This window comes from Lissotriton vulgaris, chromosome 8, assembly GCF_964263255.1.
Source record: "Lissotriton vulgaris chromosome 8, aLisVul1.2, whole genome shotgun sequence".
In the NCBI taxonomy this organism is placed as follows: domain Eukaryota; kingdom Metazoa; phylum Chordata; class Amphibia; order Caudata; family Salamandridae; genus Lissotriton; species Lissotriton vulgaris.
In genome coordinates this window covers 167,053,780-167,070,215 of record NC_141696.1, presented here as the reverse complement: position 1 = coordinate 167,070,215, position 16,436 = coordinate 167,053,780, and the positions used below count along the sequence as shown (strand labels likewise).

At 42.8% G+C, this 16,436-nt stretch overlaps 1 protein-coding gene across 1 annotated transcript in view; it reads right to left on the bottom strand.

Moving 5' to 3' along the window:
• The window catches only part of MYO7A (myosin VIIA), a 778,803-nt gene that overhangs the window by 69,738 nt on the left and 692,629 nt on the right, over positions 1 to 16,436 (bottom strand). Inside the window, exons 42-43 of the mRNA XM_086933887.1 lie at positions 15,064 to 15,169; positions 3,584 to 3,697 (exon numbers count right to left, since the gene is read on the bottom strand). Coding sequence (XP_086790013.1) covers positions 3,584 to 3,697; positions 15,064 to 15,169 — 220 coding nt within the window. The remainder of the gene's footprint in view (positions 1 to 3,583; positions 3,698 to 15,063; positions 15,170 to 16,436) is intronic.

The window sequence follows — 16,436 nt, the reverse complement described above, 5'->3', positions numbered from 1 at the left end:
AAGTGTGTGACTACACTCGTCTTGGTGGGTTTCTCTGGGCCCCTGGTAGCCCCTATGCTCATTCCGTGCACAGTGCACCCCTTTCTATGTAGGGCACAGTTAGAGGACTTCCTGGAGGTATAGGCATCACCCCCATGCAAATAAGGAAACACCCACGTGATAACACAGAGTTGCAAAATGTACTCCTGAATGAAAGGTATTGCAGAAAGGGCCGCAAAATCCTCAGGGCTGGTAGGAATACAAAATGCAGGTGTAAATTCCTGCCGCACCCCTTGGGCACCTCTTTATTCCCACTGATCAACCAATCAATCAATCAATCAGGGGTTTGTATAGCACAGCTACTCATCAGTGAGGGTCTAACGGCTCTGGGGGGTGTGGGGGTGCCGGGACTGCTCTGTAGGGTGCTGGCCTTATCTGAAGAGCCTTGAGGTCCCTCCTGAATTGGAGCAGTGTAGGGCTTTGCTGGAGCTGGAGGGGGAGCCAGTCCCAGGTCTTGGCTGTGAGGTAGGAAAAGGACTTTCCACCCGTTCTGGTCCTGTAGATGCGTGGCTTGGTGGCCAGAGAGAGGTCGGCTGATCGGACGTTTCTCTTGCATGCGTCAAAGGAGAGTCGGTTGTTTAGGTATGCTGGTCTGATGTTGTGGAGGGCCTTGTATGCGTGCGTGAGGAGCTTGAAGGTTACTCTTCTTTCAATGGGGAGCCAGTGGAGTTCACTGAGGCGTTGGACGATGTGGTTGTGGTGGGAGATGTCTAGGATCAGTCTGGCTGCGGTGTCCTGGACGGTCGGGAGCTTGCAAAAGAGTTTATTTTGTTGATTCTGGAAAAGAGGGCGTTACTGTAGTCCAGTCTGCTAGTGATTAGGGTGTGTGACTGTTTTTCTTCATTGGAGGGGATGGAGGGTGTTGAAGCAGGCCAAGGATACAGCTTTGATCTGGCGGTTCATAGTGAGCGATGAGTCCAGTATGATTCTGAGGTTTTGTGCATTGTCTGTTGGTGTGAGGGGGGTTTCTGAGGGTGGGGGGCCATCAGGAGCCGACCCATGTAGAGGGGATGGAGCCAAGGATGAGGACTTCTGTTTTCTCTCAGTTGAGTTTCAGGCAGCTGTCCTTCATCCAAGTAGCAACAGCTTTCATCCCTTTTTGTAAGTTGTGCCTGGTGATATTGTTTTCCTTGGTGAGGGAGAGGATAAGCTGGGTGTCTTCGGCGTAGGAGACAATGTTGAGCCCATGGTTTCTGATGATGGTAGCAAGGGGGGCCATGTAGATGTTGAAGAGGGTACTCCACATCTGGTCTTTGTTGGTTCTGAGAGGTAGGGCAAGAGTTTAACTAGCTGAGTTCTGCGTTTGGGAAATGACCGTATCCAGCTGAGGGCCTATCCTCATATGCCGGCGTTGTGGATAATACCAGCATAATACCAGCATTTGTAAAGCGCACAGGTACCTCCGGAGAGGTGTCCCGGCGCTGGGGGCTGTCAGGAAGATTACGCGAGCTATTGCACAAGGTGCTGGGCAAACCTGCCACCGCAACCGGGGACCGAACCGTGAGCCCCTGTGTTCCGGAGTCTGCCGCCCTGGCCGCTTCACACCTCTGGAGTCTGGTGGCTAGAGTGTGGTGGGAGACGGTGGCAGTCACAGATCCTGACTGCATAAAACAGCACAAATTATATTTTATGTGCAGGATACAAAGAAAAAATGCATAGTCCCAGATCCCTCGGTTTTATTGTGCATTGTACTAGGGCAATGCAAAAGTATCATGTGAACATGAAGACTTGCTCTAATATGCTTAAAGTGTGCATGAAATATATTGTAAGAGTAATTAGGCCATCCAGGTTTTGCACAAATTTATGGTACATACAGCAACCAGGACCGGACTGGAAACCTAAATCAAAGTTGGTGGTACCTCCTTCACCAGTGGAAAGCTTTGACAAACAGCTTAACTAACACTGGGCCCTCAGTCAAACAACCTCAAAGCATCTATCCTATTTAGGACAGATGAAAAGGCTTGCGGTCCTAAACAGGCACCAAAATAAATGACACCCACACATTTAGAGAAATCTCTCAGTATGTCAGGGAATTTTTTTTTTTTTTTTAAATAAAAATTCTCCCACTTTGGGAGTTTGTTTTTTTAAAACAAAAACATTTGCTGTGCTGGAGCACTGGACATGGCGCACACACAGTAATGCTTCAGTGCCATCAGAGGAGCAGATATGATGGCGTATCCTCTGAAGATACTATCTAGAGATAGCTGTCCATATGTCTGGTGGTGAATTTGAAAAGCGGTGGGCTGTAGTCTACCAGGCCAACAGAGAACATCCCTTTGTTGCTCCTGTGAAATAGAGAAAAGATAACCATACACTAAATAAGCCTCTGAGAGCAGTACTTAAAAGGAATGTGTTAAATGGTACCTATTGAAACAGCACTGACAACAATAAAAAAAATACTCTATATGGAGTAATATTTTGCCAACATAAAGCAACAAGCAATTTGCTGCTTACAAATTAAAATACAGCCAACACAATTTAGTGCTGCTAATTTAAAGACAAGACAAACCTGTTTATGTGAAATAGCCAAAACCATCAACACGTTAGAGCTCTCACCTTAAACAAAAGTCATAAAATATTAAACGTTTAAAATAACAGAAGAGAATAATAAAAACTGAAAAATAAAAAACACATGAATGAATGTGAAATTTTCAAATAAGGCAGATTTGAAATAAATAAATAAAACCACATATGTGCTATAAATAAGTATCAAGATGTCTCTACATAGCTTGTACACACAAAATTCCCCTATGCACAGGGGACTTTACTACTGTATTTAATCTATAAGGGCATGTACTCTTCCTTTTTGTATGACACATACAATCTTGACACTGTCACAACAAATAATGACTGTTCGATATTAGGTTTCCTCAGAAGTGAACAATTGCAGATTAACGCCAAATTTGTATTGGATTTACGTCGCTTGTAAAATTTAGTATAATCACATGAATAACAGGGCTTCTAACATTTGTTTCACAATGTTTAATGTCATCAGTATTTCTGACCTCTAATTAAAGCTACATGGCTCATAAATACATTTGGTATTGAAAGTGGAATTTTCACACAAACTTGTTGGTATTCCATAATTTGTTTTTTACTGTATCCTTATCTCTCAATACTGATTCCACTTTAAGTGTCAGCCCAGGATCTCTCTTTCATTCTCATTTGCTATTGCCAACATCCCCTCTTTACCTTTTGGTTTCCCTCCTTTTCTCTTTCGGTGGTCTCTTTTCAACTTTAAATGGCATCATGGTAGGATATGACTGGATATTTAGGACTGACATGTCTATCTGGTCACATCAAATTCTCTACATGTGCCCCACCATGAAAGGCTGAACCTTTTCCTTGAGGTGATAATTCATTTCTAAAGTCTAATTTCTGATGCACCTAAAACAAGGTTTCTGATTTTAGATTTATGGTGACAAGATTAGTGAGCTTCTGCTTGCATGCTTTATTTCAGATTGCACAATCCTTGGAGCACTGTTTATCCTTTTGCCTTCATCTCAATAAAGCTCAAGTCTGTTCTCTAGTATAAGCCTCTTACCTTATCAGAGATTTTCACAAAGAGGCTGAAGCCCTCCGGGGACTTTAGCAGCAGCCTGGTAGCGATGTCCTGGCAGAAGTCTTTGGCTTTCGTACTGGACTCTACTTCAAATGCCTGCAAAATGATAGGTGTAGTTAGCGGGCTCCCTTGCCAAAACGTTCTACCACTTCCAATCAAGAAATTTGAGGCAGGTATTCCACACCATTCAGCAGCAAGACCTCAATGTAAGGGTGATGCCCTGTAACAATGTTTGGGTCTATCTAAAAGGAATGTCCTCATGACAGATGCATTGGGTGGAAATCACAGTATATCAGGCACGCAGTTGCCCGCAGAAACATAGGAAAATATGTTCCTGTTGGGCGACGTATCGGGGCATAGACCTGCTCACTCTACCACCTTCAGACCCTCTATAAACTCAGCAACTACATCTCACTGACCCTTATATTCCCTAGGTGAGCCATACAGCATTCATTATACATACCCTTTGATACATCATGTTCAATGCATCATGTGGTAACCTGTGTCTAGTTATTGGGCTTGTAAGTTTGCATGCTAACTCGTTGTTTAAACATAACTGGTACTACCTCAGGAAAATTGTATCTGTAATGTATGCCCTCAGGCTCCGCCCAATATGTACCATTAACCTCTATAAAATGTGTTATTAAAAAAAAGGAATGTCCTCATAACGTCAAGCGGCACACAGAGTTGAGAAGTCCTTGTTTTCATATAATTCAAATCTGGGTGTAGCATCTCAAAACGTATTACAGGACTCTAAATCACAGATCCTGATCTACAGCATGGGAAAATACCACTGACAGCTGAGAAAGATCCATCATTTGGATGCATTTTCTACTCTCTAGAGTTATGTCTATTTCAAACAGGCATAAGTGGTGCAGTGAATGGTCAAAAATGGTGCAAACAAATACATTTTTCCATTTTTATTGGTGTGCAAGAGAAGCAATTGTTTAGCACGTAATAATGTTTTAGATATGAGGAAAACATAGAAAAAAGAAATGTGCTTTGCACCTATACATTAACTCAATGCCTGCAAATGTTTGTTCATTTTACAACAATTGATGCAGATCATGGTCTTCAAAGCCATAAATGGCTCCTCCACCAACTAAAACTCTTCTGTCCCATACAGGTACCTCTTAACTCATAACCTATCCCCAGGTAATCTTAACCTTCCACTCAAACCTAAGCCTCCTTCTGCATCTTCAGATTCCAATCTTTCTGCCTACTGGTACCCCTAAACTGGAATTCGCCTCATCCTAGGAGAAGCCTGTCACCTATACGCCGTCATCAGAATTGAAAGGTTTCTCAGCACTTGTGCTGAAAGAGGGGGCAGAAGTGTTGTGGATTAACTGGCATCCTTTATGAAACTATGATTTGTCTTGTAATGAGCAGCCTATAAGTTCTGTGGGAGAGCCCACCCCTCGTTTAAGCTGGAAAGCAAGAAATACCTTTCTCATCTTTCAGGGCTTATGTGGATTCTGTGGGTTGGGTGAGAGGAGGGATCAGGCTTGCGGGAGAGCTCCTATTCGATGGAGGTGCAATCTACAATTTGCATTTTTTCGGAAGCCCTCTGTGAGAATCATACTGTAGGAAACCTGGGAGTGTTAATGTTAGACCTGGCATCCTTTGCGTGGTTTCCCCCTACTTTTTGCTTCTCCCTCCTGTGATTTTCGCTGTGTGCTGGATTTCCTTTTTAGAGGTCTGGATGCTTTGGGCACTTTACCACTGCTAAAAAGTGTCAAAGTGCAAGTGCTCCTTGTATAAATTGTGTTCATGTAATAGTGTTTCCATGATTGGCTTATTTGATTTACTGGTAAATCCCTAGTACAGTGCACTGTGTGTGCCCAGGGCCTGTAAATCAGATGCCACTGATAAGTCTGCAGCACTGATTGTGCGACCCACATGAGTAGCTTTGTAAATGTATCTCAGACCTGCCACTGCAATGTCTACGCGCGGTTTTAAACTGCCATTTCGACCTGGCAAGAACACTCACTTGCCAGGTCCTAATCTTCCTCTTCTTCCATGCGAGTCACCCCTAGGGTAGGCCCAAGGTACCCCCCATGGGCAGGGTGCAGTGTATTTGAAAGGTTGGACATGTACAGGTGTGTGTGACATGTCCTGATAGTGAAATTCTGTGTATTTCGTTTTTCACTATGAAAGGTTATCTGTCCCATAGGATAGCATGGAAGAGACTTTGTAACATCTTACAGGTGTAACTTCTGAAAGTAGGCATTTTCTTGCTTAGCCATCCTGTGTGCCTCTGCTGGGTCTGGTTTTGGAGTGACAAAGACTGGAGATGTGCATTCACAGTAGACAGCCACTGGTGGGGTTGAGGTGTCTCCTGCCATTCCCAGATGCTCAGAACTGGGCTGAATAGACCTGGGTTGGATTTAGAGTAGTGGGAGGAGTTTTCCTTGAACCTGATAGGCCCTGTCTCCTGTGCACTACGTTGCAGAACACGTTTGGACTAAGCTGAGTGACTTTTGCCACAAGAAAACAAAGGAAAATGTGGTATAAAAATATTGGGGCCCAGACCCCAGAACTTTAGAACTCGCTTTGATCAAGGGACCTGCCGAGAAGAAGAGCTGGGGAAGCAGTGAGGAGAGACTACTCCTTTGCTGTGTGCTTTGCTGTGTTGGCCTGCAGTAGCTGCTTCTGTCTTTGGAAGAGAAAGGACTGGAATGTACTTTCTGTAACTGTTTCTACTGAATATCTCCTAGGGCTTAAAGTAGAGCTTGCCCCCTGTTCAAGAAGTCTCAGGAACAGCAAAGACTTCAACTTCCTCTGGGTACCGCCTCTGGGACGTGTGTTCCAGTTGCCATAGAGGGAAACCGCAGCAAGATGCCGTCACCGACACTGCTGCCGGATCGTGATCTGATGACACTGCAGAGAGCACTGCCGCACTTTGCACAGCACCCTGGTCTCACTGACGACTACCGCTGCCACCGAGCTTCTGGTTGTACCGCAACCTGTGGGTACCGCACTCTGCACTGCCTTGGTCCATTCCACCGCCCTGGTCTCACCATCAACGACACTGCAAGCTGACATCGCCGCCACTCCCTGCACTGCGGTTTGGGGCCACGGCTTGTAAGTCACACGACACACCGTCCCGTCCCACACGGCAGTCTGGGCCCACCGACGCCAGCTCCCATTGACCGGCACCGCCGCCTGCATCGTGACCTGTCATCACCGCAATGAGTACCACCCCACTTCGCACCGCTGCCCCTGTCTCACCAATGCCATTGGACAACCGTCACCAGCCTGCTGCTTGCACTCGAACTGAGGGTACCACACGCCACACCGCTCCACTTCATAGCACGACGGTTGCCACAATCGGCCCACAACGATAAGGTCGGCTGGAACCAAAGGTACTGTTTACAACTCTTCTGACACAGACGCCGGTCCACACCAACACGGTCATTCGAATCTGTTTGATTTGGTTGTTTTCAGCCCCATGATAGCACCGGAAGGAGTTACTGACTTCAAGGAACTGCATTTTTAAGGTTAAGTGAATATTTTGATTAATGTATGTTGTATTTTTGTTGTTTTGATCTTGTTTGGTTTAGATAAAGATTACCCATTTTTATGTCTCGCTTAGAGCTGCGCTTGGGCTGTCTCTTCGATACATGCAGTATTCAGTATATGTGCCTTAATTTCCGCCCATCTTTACAATTGGCTTCTCTTCCTGTCCTTTGTAAATGATTTGTCAATAGACTTAGTAGTCCCTCCTTAGTACCTCCTTGTTTCTCTTTGTAACCTCCCATGGGACTGGCCCTCTTACTGTGGTGTTACGACATGCTTTCCTGCAATCTGCAACAGCTTGTTTACAATTTACTACTGACAGACGCTCGGCTCCCTCCGCCTCCTATTTCCTGCTTCTTTAATCAATGCTGTCTGCTGCTAGTTTCACATTGACACCCGCACCCAGCTCTAATTAGCACCAACATCCCTCCCTCTTGTTGCTTGTTTAAATTGACCTGCAGAAATGTGAGTTGTAATCGGAGGGTTTAGTAATGCATGAGGGCAGGGAAAGATTAAACTTGGAAAAAACACTTTTTTTAGCAAACCCACATTAAATGTAGTTTTCCCCACAGTGCCCGTTTCTTTCTCGAAAACGAGAGTTTTGCATTCATCCAGATGTTAAAAACAACTTCCACGAAGGTGAAGTGTGGCACTTTTCACCAGATTATTTATGAAAAGCCCTCTCTCCTCCTATGTCCGCAGAGACAGTCTAGCAATGCATTAAAGACACATTGGGCCCCATTAGGATCCGCCCGCCATCCTATAGGAAATCGGGACCGTGCTAAGGGCGGGGGTCCCGCGGGGGTCCCGCACGCACCTTTAGGATGTGCCCGCCACAGTGGCGGGCACATCCTGTATTTATAGTATTGTGGTGGGCGGAGCTCTGTGCTCCACCCGCCACAATACTAAAAATGCTTTGCAGCATTTACATAATCAAAGCGGCAGGCACCGCGCGGTGCCTACCGCTTTGATTATGTCAATGCAGGGGGGTACCAACGGTACCCCCCCGTGTGCCACCCCCCTTTGGCCGTCACTCCGGGGGCCCACAGGGGGCCTCCAGAGTGAACACCGCCTGCCTTTTCGCGGCGGCATTGCACTCGTGCCATTGTAATATCGCTGGCGGTGTCTCATAGACACCACCACCATATTATTCATTTTCCGCCCCGGCCGCAATGCGACCGGGGCGGAAAAGTGGCGGGCGGTGTTTCCCTACGTTGTGGTCCCGCCCGCCATTGTAATGTGGCGGGGGGGAAAAGGGTGGCGGGCGGTCATTTCTGTCGGGCGGATCGCCACCGCCACCATGGCGGTGGCGATCCGTCCGACATCCTAATGGAGCCCATTGTGTCCAAAATGCGCTGTCTCTGCGGACATAGGAGGAGTGTATGCACTTTATAAGTAATCTGGTTAAAGCAACATTCAGCCTGCTTTCTGAACACATGGTCACCCCACAGGACTTTTTTTCTAAACAAACTAACAGGAAGGATTGCTGTTTCGCTTTTTAAGTACAAATGAAAAGGCTTTGTAAAAATGCATTCCATGTACCGACATTAAATGCATTTTTACAAAGCTTTTTCATTTTTTCTGAAAAAGTGAAACAGCATAATCTTTCCTGTTAGTTATAGGATTATTAACGAAGTGCCCACCCACCTTCTATGTCCGCAGAGACAGTTTAGCAATGCATTAAAGACACATTGTGTCCAAAACACGATGTCCCTGAGGACATAGTAGGAGAGAGAGCACTTTATAAATTATCTTGTTATGCTTATTATATGTGCAGTAACAGCTTGCATCTTTCATTTACTGTCACTTAATGCAGTTTTCTGGCTTTAATGCCAATGGAGTGTTTTTCTTTAACACACATTTCAGTTGCTAGAACACAAAGCTTTAGAACATCTAAATGTCACTGCTCTGTGAAAGCCAGTCTTTTGTTATTCTGAAGTATAGTTTATTGCTAACCCTACTTGCAAGCTTTTTTATGGGTTCTCCAGGAAGGAGACACCCCTGATAAGATAAGGATCAGCAATCAAAGGCTATGTCTGTTTTTAGAAACAATTGCTGCTTTTCTGTTATTATATTATGATAAGAGAGAAGCGTGGCTCAATGGTTAGAGCGGCAGACCCTGATGCAGAGGTCTGGCCCGGAACCAGGGTTCAATTCCCGCCTCAGCGACTCTTGGACTCAATCTCCCTGGACCTGATAATTCTCGCCTCGGTGTCTAGTCTAATCATGGGTCTGACTCTGGGCAATAGCTTGCTTAATCTACACAATGGCCCCAGCAGCGTTTGGATGCCTGGCTTCACCTTGGGGGTGCCCAGGAGTGGACATCTCACAGGAAAGCCAGGAAGGGTTACACAGCGGTATGAATACAGCACTACGAGACCTCTGGGTAGAAGGCGCTATATAAAATATAAACACACACATTTACAGTGTGGAATTGTTGTCCAAATCATCAATTTCTTTTTCTTTTTTAACAAACATTTACGGGATAATCCCAACACTAATAGCCTATCATAAAGAATATACGTGATCACTTCCAAGGAATTTTTTATTACAATGGGATGGTGTGCTGCTTTTGTAAAAATGTTCCTTTTTTTAAACTCTTTCTTTTCTAAAGTGTCTACAATATAATTCAAAATCCAAGGGAACTCAAGACCTGTAAACGAGGCATATTAGATGTAACCAATATATCTGGGCTATTTGTTATAAGGAAACAACCATAACCCACAGGTTTCTACAAAAGGACACCTCTTTTACTGGAATGAAACAAAAACTCTGCTCTCTCAGGAACTATATACAGGGCGGCTTTCTTTCCAGAAATTGTACGAATGTTAACATTGTTTTTATGAAGCTTTCGCGTGATGTTTTCACAGTTTTTAAAGGGAAGGCTTTTTAATATGTACTCAGTCCTCACTGCTGTAGATAGACAACTAGCATTCAGCGCCACAGAAATCAAAACAATGCCACACAATTCCACAACACACAATTCAGAGCCACACAATTCCACACCGCACAACATAATTACAGTCCACACAATACCACTCAACACCATATAATTCAACTCCACCTAATTGCATGCTACTTAATACCACATAAATACACTCCACAGAAATCCACTCTATGACACATAACAATCCACATAAACACTTCATACCATGCCACATTCCATTCAACATAGTTTGCCTGAACACCACATTGTTGCATGCCACACTATTCAACTCCACACAAATCTATTCCACACTACATAATTCAACATCAAACCACATTATTCCACTCCACAGCACAATTCCACTAGACACCACATATATTTAATTTAGAACACAGAATTCAAAATCATACCACAAAATTCAACAGCACAGTACATAATTAAACTCCACTACCTAACAATCCACAACACAAAATGCCATTACACATAATTCCAATACAGTAAAAAAACACCAAATTACTATTCACATAATACAACTGCACACCATGCCATAGAATTCCACTACACAAATCCATGCCACACAACAATGCCACAACTAACAATTCCAATCCAACCCACATAGTTCCACTTCACACCATATACATCCACTCAAGTCCATAAAACATAAGTAAGATATTTACATTTACAAGACCAATCACTCTAACTCTCCAAACGCACAGATCTGGAGCTTAGCTCCTAACTATTTGTTCTTTTTCGTCACAAAAACGCAACGCTATCCACACAGTTCCATGCCACACAATTCAACTCTACACATTTCCAATGTACACCACATAATTAAAGACCAACCGCATTTTTCCACTCCACAACACCATTCCAATACAACTCAACAACACAATTACAAAACACACCACATATATACAGTGCACACCACACTATTCCACATCATGCCACAAATTCAACAGTGCACCACATAATGAAACTCCACTACTTACCACTCCACAACACAAAGAACCATTTCACATAATTACACTCTATGACACAGACTCCCACTCCACAATTCCAGTACACTAAATACCACATAATTACTATCTACATAATTCCACAGTACACCATGACACATAATACCCCTACACAAATCTTATCCACACCAAACAATTCTACACCACACAATTACACAACTAACTAATCCAATACAACCCACATAATTCCACTACACACCACATACATACACTCCATAACACATAAGTAAAAGACATTGTTATATACAATGCCAATAGTTCTAACTCAAACTAATGCGAGACTAATTGCTTTTTTTGTAAAAAAAAATATCCCAGCAGTAGCATAAGTAAGGGTGCAGTACCTTTAATGGCTAATAGAGGTCCCTTTAGTACTCCACAAAGACACCTAGTAACAGCCTGTGGCACTGCACCCTTTTATTGATTTGTGTATTCTCTTTTATTACGTATGCTACTGCTGGGATATTAACAAAATAAAATCTAACAAACATTATTATTTGCAATGCGAATGGCTGAAACTTTCAGTAAAAGCGAGACCTATTGCATTGCAAATGCTTGTTCTAAACTGGTGTGGTGTCCATTTGTAGTATTTTCACTATGTTACTGTATGTGTGCACAAAGGTTTTACACATTGCCTTTGAGATAAGCATGCCTGCTTATGCCAAGCTACCAAGGAGGTGAGTAGTGGTTGTCTGAGGGAGTTCCTCCCTAACCCTGACGTGAAGCAAGGGTCCCTACTACGACAATGGTGCAAACCATTGCCAACTAGAGACCCCCATTTCTAACAGTTAAGTATGGGATACTTTTTTGCAATCTGTGGTATAGTCACTGTTCTTCAGATCAACATTTGGAAATGGACCATCAAAGAAGAATTTTAGGTCTGTGACAGTGAAGAATTTCTATCTATATGCAAAGAAACTATAGAATGGTGCCTGTGTCTTGCTTGTATCCCTGCTCTAGGGACTTGATCTGAATTGGGGATACCAGTTTATTGATTTTTCTTCTAGGGATAGTGTGGTATGAGTCTGATGTGGCAGGTCTGCTGCAACAAACAACAAAGTAATAGAAGGAATACTTGAATTAACATCAGCCACTGGTGATAACTTAGGGCAACATTAGAGTTCATAGGGCCTGAATATGATGCTGGTCAGACCGACTGTCGGACCACCATTTTCGCTGTTCCTTTCTGACCGCCGAGGTCGCAAAGTCTCCCACAGCCGTATTACGAATCAACCGCTGCCAGTGCGGCAGTCGCATCTACAGTGGAGCGCATACCCGAATATGTTGCAGCAAATGTGCACAAAATTCAGAAAACATGTGAATTGTACACGCATGCATGACATATGTGGGGTTATGCCTTGTGCACCATGCACGGCATTGCTGGATTGTAGCAGAATGTGCACAGTCCTCCTATCAATGGTTATAAGGACTTAACTGGATTTTGGCGCCTAAAGGATCGTAGTCATTTGGGTGCAGTTGCTCAGATGTAGGGGGGCAAACAAAAACAATGACTAGAATGTGACCCCGAGTAATTTCCAGGACTAGGACTGATATTATTTGAAGTTATCCACCAATGACTTTTTTTGTTTACTTTAGTGCGAAGCTGTACAATTGATGGGTATGCCCAGAAATCATTCCAAAGCTCATTCTGCCACAGGATTAAAGCGAATCCTCACTGATTAAGCATAACTAAGTTGGTGTTGCTTGTGTTAAAATTTAGAGGAGACAACGGCTGAAATGCCAGAAACCGGTCCCCGGTAGCTTGTCTCCTTTCTGGTGAAGAATTGGCTTGGTAGTTTAGTCTGCCCTGTTCCCATGATGCACTGGGCCAGGGACAGACTGATTTGCATATAGCCAGGTTCTGAACTGGGATGGGGCAGTGAGATAAATAACGGTGATGGATCAAGCCCTGATCTTTGGACTGGGTAAGAGTGGTCTGCTTAATTCAGACACACTGTTCATCACCACCCCCTTTTCTGATTCGTTGAGTTTCATTCAAGCATTCCACCTATCACTGTTTTGCCTTTTTTTAAAGTGGAGATTTTGTCAACTTAGCTTCTGGGCAGAGTGCTTAGATGAAATGTTGGATACCCATAAGAAGCTGCTTGCCTCTGAACAGTTTAACAACAAGCACTTGGAATTGTGGGTATACTTGTAATGGCTGAGTGGAGCTACTTTGGGTCACTTTGTCTTACCGTGGAACATCTTCCCTTTGGTCTGGAAATTCATGGCAATTCCGAGCATCCTGGAACAGAGATAACATCTTCTTAAAGTAAGAATTGCCTGTTACAAGGTGTGCTGGGAGGAGTTCTAAGATCTTGGTTTCTGTCAAGGAAATTCTCATCTTTTCCAAGCGGGCTGGTTCAGCTGAGACTAATTCAGATGTAACCATAAAGAAGTAATGCTTAGGAGGTACTGCTGTGGATGAAATACCAATCTACATATCTGAAGGCTGTCAAATTGTCATAGAAAGGGAGTGAGAGAGAGACAGGTAGAGAGAGAGAGTCAAAGAGAGAATGAGAGAAAGAGAGCAAGAAAGAGACACAGAGCAAGAAAGAGACAGAGGGAGAAAAATGGGCAGCCTGCAGTACTGCCCTCTAGTGACAGCTTTTGATAGAAGACTACGTTCATGATACTGAATGTTCCTTCCTTTCTATTTACTTGATGAGTGAATTGTTAGGGAATGTTTACCCCAAAAGGTGTCTTATAGTGATTTTTTGTCCTTGCACAAGAGACATATAACAAAATTTTGGTACACTCATGATCTGAGACACCCCTTTAATCCATCTACTGTCCCCATATTTTGTATGTTTCTAAGGGTACCCACATATATTAGCAAGGTCGTAATTCGGATGCTGACCAGGCCCACCTTCCATCAAAAGAGGCTCAGTGCCCCAACAGCTCTCCAGCTCTGAACAATGTGCCCTTAGAAGCTGCCAGACTCAGCCCTGAAAATGTCTGTTTGTATCTATAGTAAGCTAAATCTGTAGGATTGTGATCGGGGCGCAAAGGCTACCAAGCAGCCCCTCGCTTCCACCATGTCGTCTTCCCTCCCAAAATCCTGAATTACAAATAAACTGTAAACTGTGTGGGGAAAAAATCTCCCTCTAGAGTTTGACTATTCTAATATTATTAAATGTTTTACCCAAATGGGTGAGTCAAAATATCGCTTCTACCTGCACTACACTCATATGGGTCATATTTTTGGTCCATTTGTCTTTTTTTGCTGTTAATTCATGACCAACATGTTTTTCCTACACTGAACATGTATATTTATGGCTGATGTTCCTCCTAGTTCACTTATGTTTCTTCAGATGTTTTTTCCATGTTTAGATACAAGCTTCCTTTTTTCTTAATTGACAATTTTGTTTTGGTGTTGGTTTCATAATATATGCTGTTGTCATTTAGCTCTGCTAGCAGATCATCGTTGGGAAATGCAAAAGCAAGAAAAGAGTTAACTTTAATAACTGGCCGCATCATCACAGGAGGAAAAAGTTACTTCTGTCGGGGGCACAAGTAAAAATGCCCTTCATATCAATGAGAGACCATTAAGCAGTAAAATATATTGCAAGTCAGAATACACAACAGAGAGGCAGAGGATTTGAGACAACTCTCCATAAGGAAGCTTCTTCCCAGCATAAGCCACTTTATATTAAAGCTACTATGAATTAAAATGTAACGGTATTGCACTACATTATCTTGGCAACAAATCAATACATCACAAAATGGCATGATAATACAAATAAGGTGAAAATACATATCTAACACAGTTGCATAAAAAAATAAAAATTGCATCGGAATGATAATGAATGAAATGAAATGATCATAGAATCTGTTATACAAAATGGTAAAAAATGATACATGTTCATTTATTTGTAGCATGTTAGTAGATGTATCAGTGGTGAATAGCATCTCATATAAAAATCTTAAATCATAAATCTAGACAGACATCACCACTTTCAAAAACAGATAGTTTAACCAATAAACGTTAAAACCAAGGGTACCTCATCTGTGTCATCAGGGAAGTAAACCTTATGGAATATTTGCGTAGTTTTGTGCTGGATAGCTTCAACCTCGACTAGATGTGGTGGATATTTCCTTGATCCATTTCTAAAATAAAATTTAACAGACAAAAATTTTACCAGAAACTATTTGCCACATTCCACTCCAGTATTCATGGATTTAAATACTAGATTTGAGTATTTCTTACACTGCGGAGCAATGCAGAAAGTTTGCTTAGATTTAAAACAAAGCAACCGGAATTGGTCACTCAAATTGATTCCAGCTGAAATTAAAAGTGTACCTAGAGGGTTGAAACATTGCTTTATTCTTCATGATAGCCAAATTCAGATATATTTATATTTATTAGTGTTTTTGTCTAGTGCTGAGTTGCCACAGAGAAGCTGTCCTGCTTCACACATAGCAAAGTAGTACTGAGGTCCCAGCCGAGCATACCTTCAAGATTAAAAGTATGAATGAATGGAGCAAGAGAGGCATAAGGCCTGGTGTTTACTTCGGTTCTTCAGAGTTAGGGCAGTAAGGACCTGGCCATGTTTCTGCATTGCACCTGTACTTAAATGTGAAGACCCTATTGGGCACTGCATGCTTGCTCTTCTTGTGCTTGAAGGAGAGCCTTCCTGGTTCTCTCTGCAGTGGTCCAATATTTTTCAGGGGGAAGTGCTGGTACTTCCATTTCCATGTCATGATGTGCTTACACTTACTGGCCCACATGCATCAAGCATTTTTGGAGTCGCAAACGGTGCGATTCCTTAAAATCGGCCGTTTGCAATTCCAAAAGTGCTGTTTGGGATGCATCTTGCTATTTTAGAAATCGCAACTTTTTTGCGATTTCTAAAATTGCGATAGCATATAAGAAATCGCAATTTTGCGATTTCTTAAATGCTATGCATCATTTCCAATAAATGTGCGATTTTTCAAATTGGAAGTGCAAATTACCACGAAGTTCAACCTCGTGGTAATTTGCGAAATTGTTTAAAAATGCACAAAAATGTATTTTTTAAACTGTTAAGTTACAGACACACATGTCCTTGGGACATGTGTGTATGTAACTTCTACTGAAAAGTACATTTCATGGGTGCAGGGGGGGGGGGTCATTTAGACCCCCCTCTCCACCCTTGAAATGGATTGATGAATTGCGATTTCAAATTGCGAATTTGCAATTCCCATTCATTCCTATGGGCATTTTGGCCCATAGGAATGTATGGGAATTGCGAATTCTCAATTTGAAATTCGCATTTTTTATGCGATTCGGTAAAAATAGCGATTTTTACCGAATTGCATAAAAAATGAAAAAATAATCATGCATAGGCTTTTGCGATTTCTAAATTGCGAATCGCTATTTTTCGCAATTTAGAAA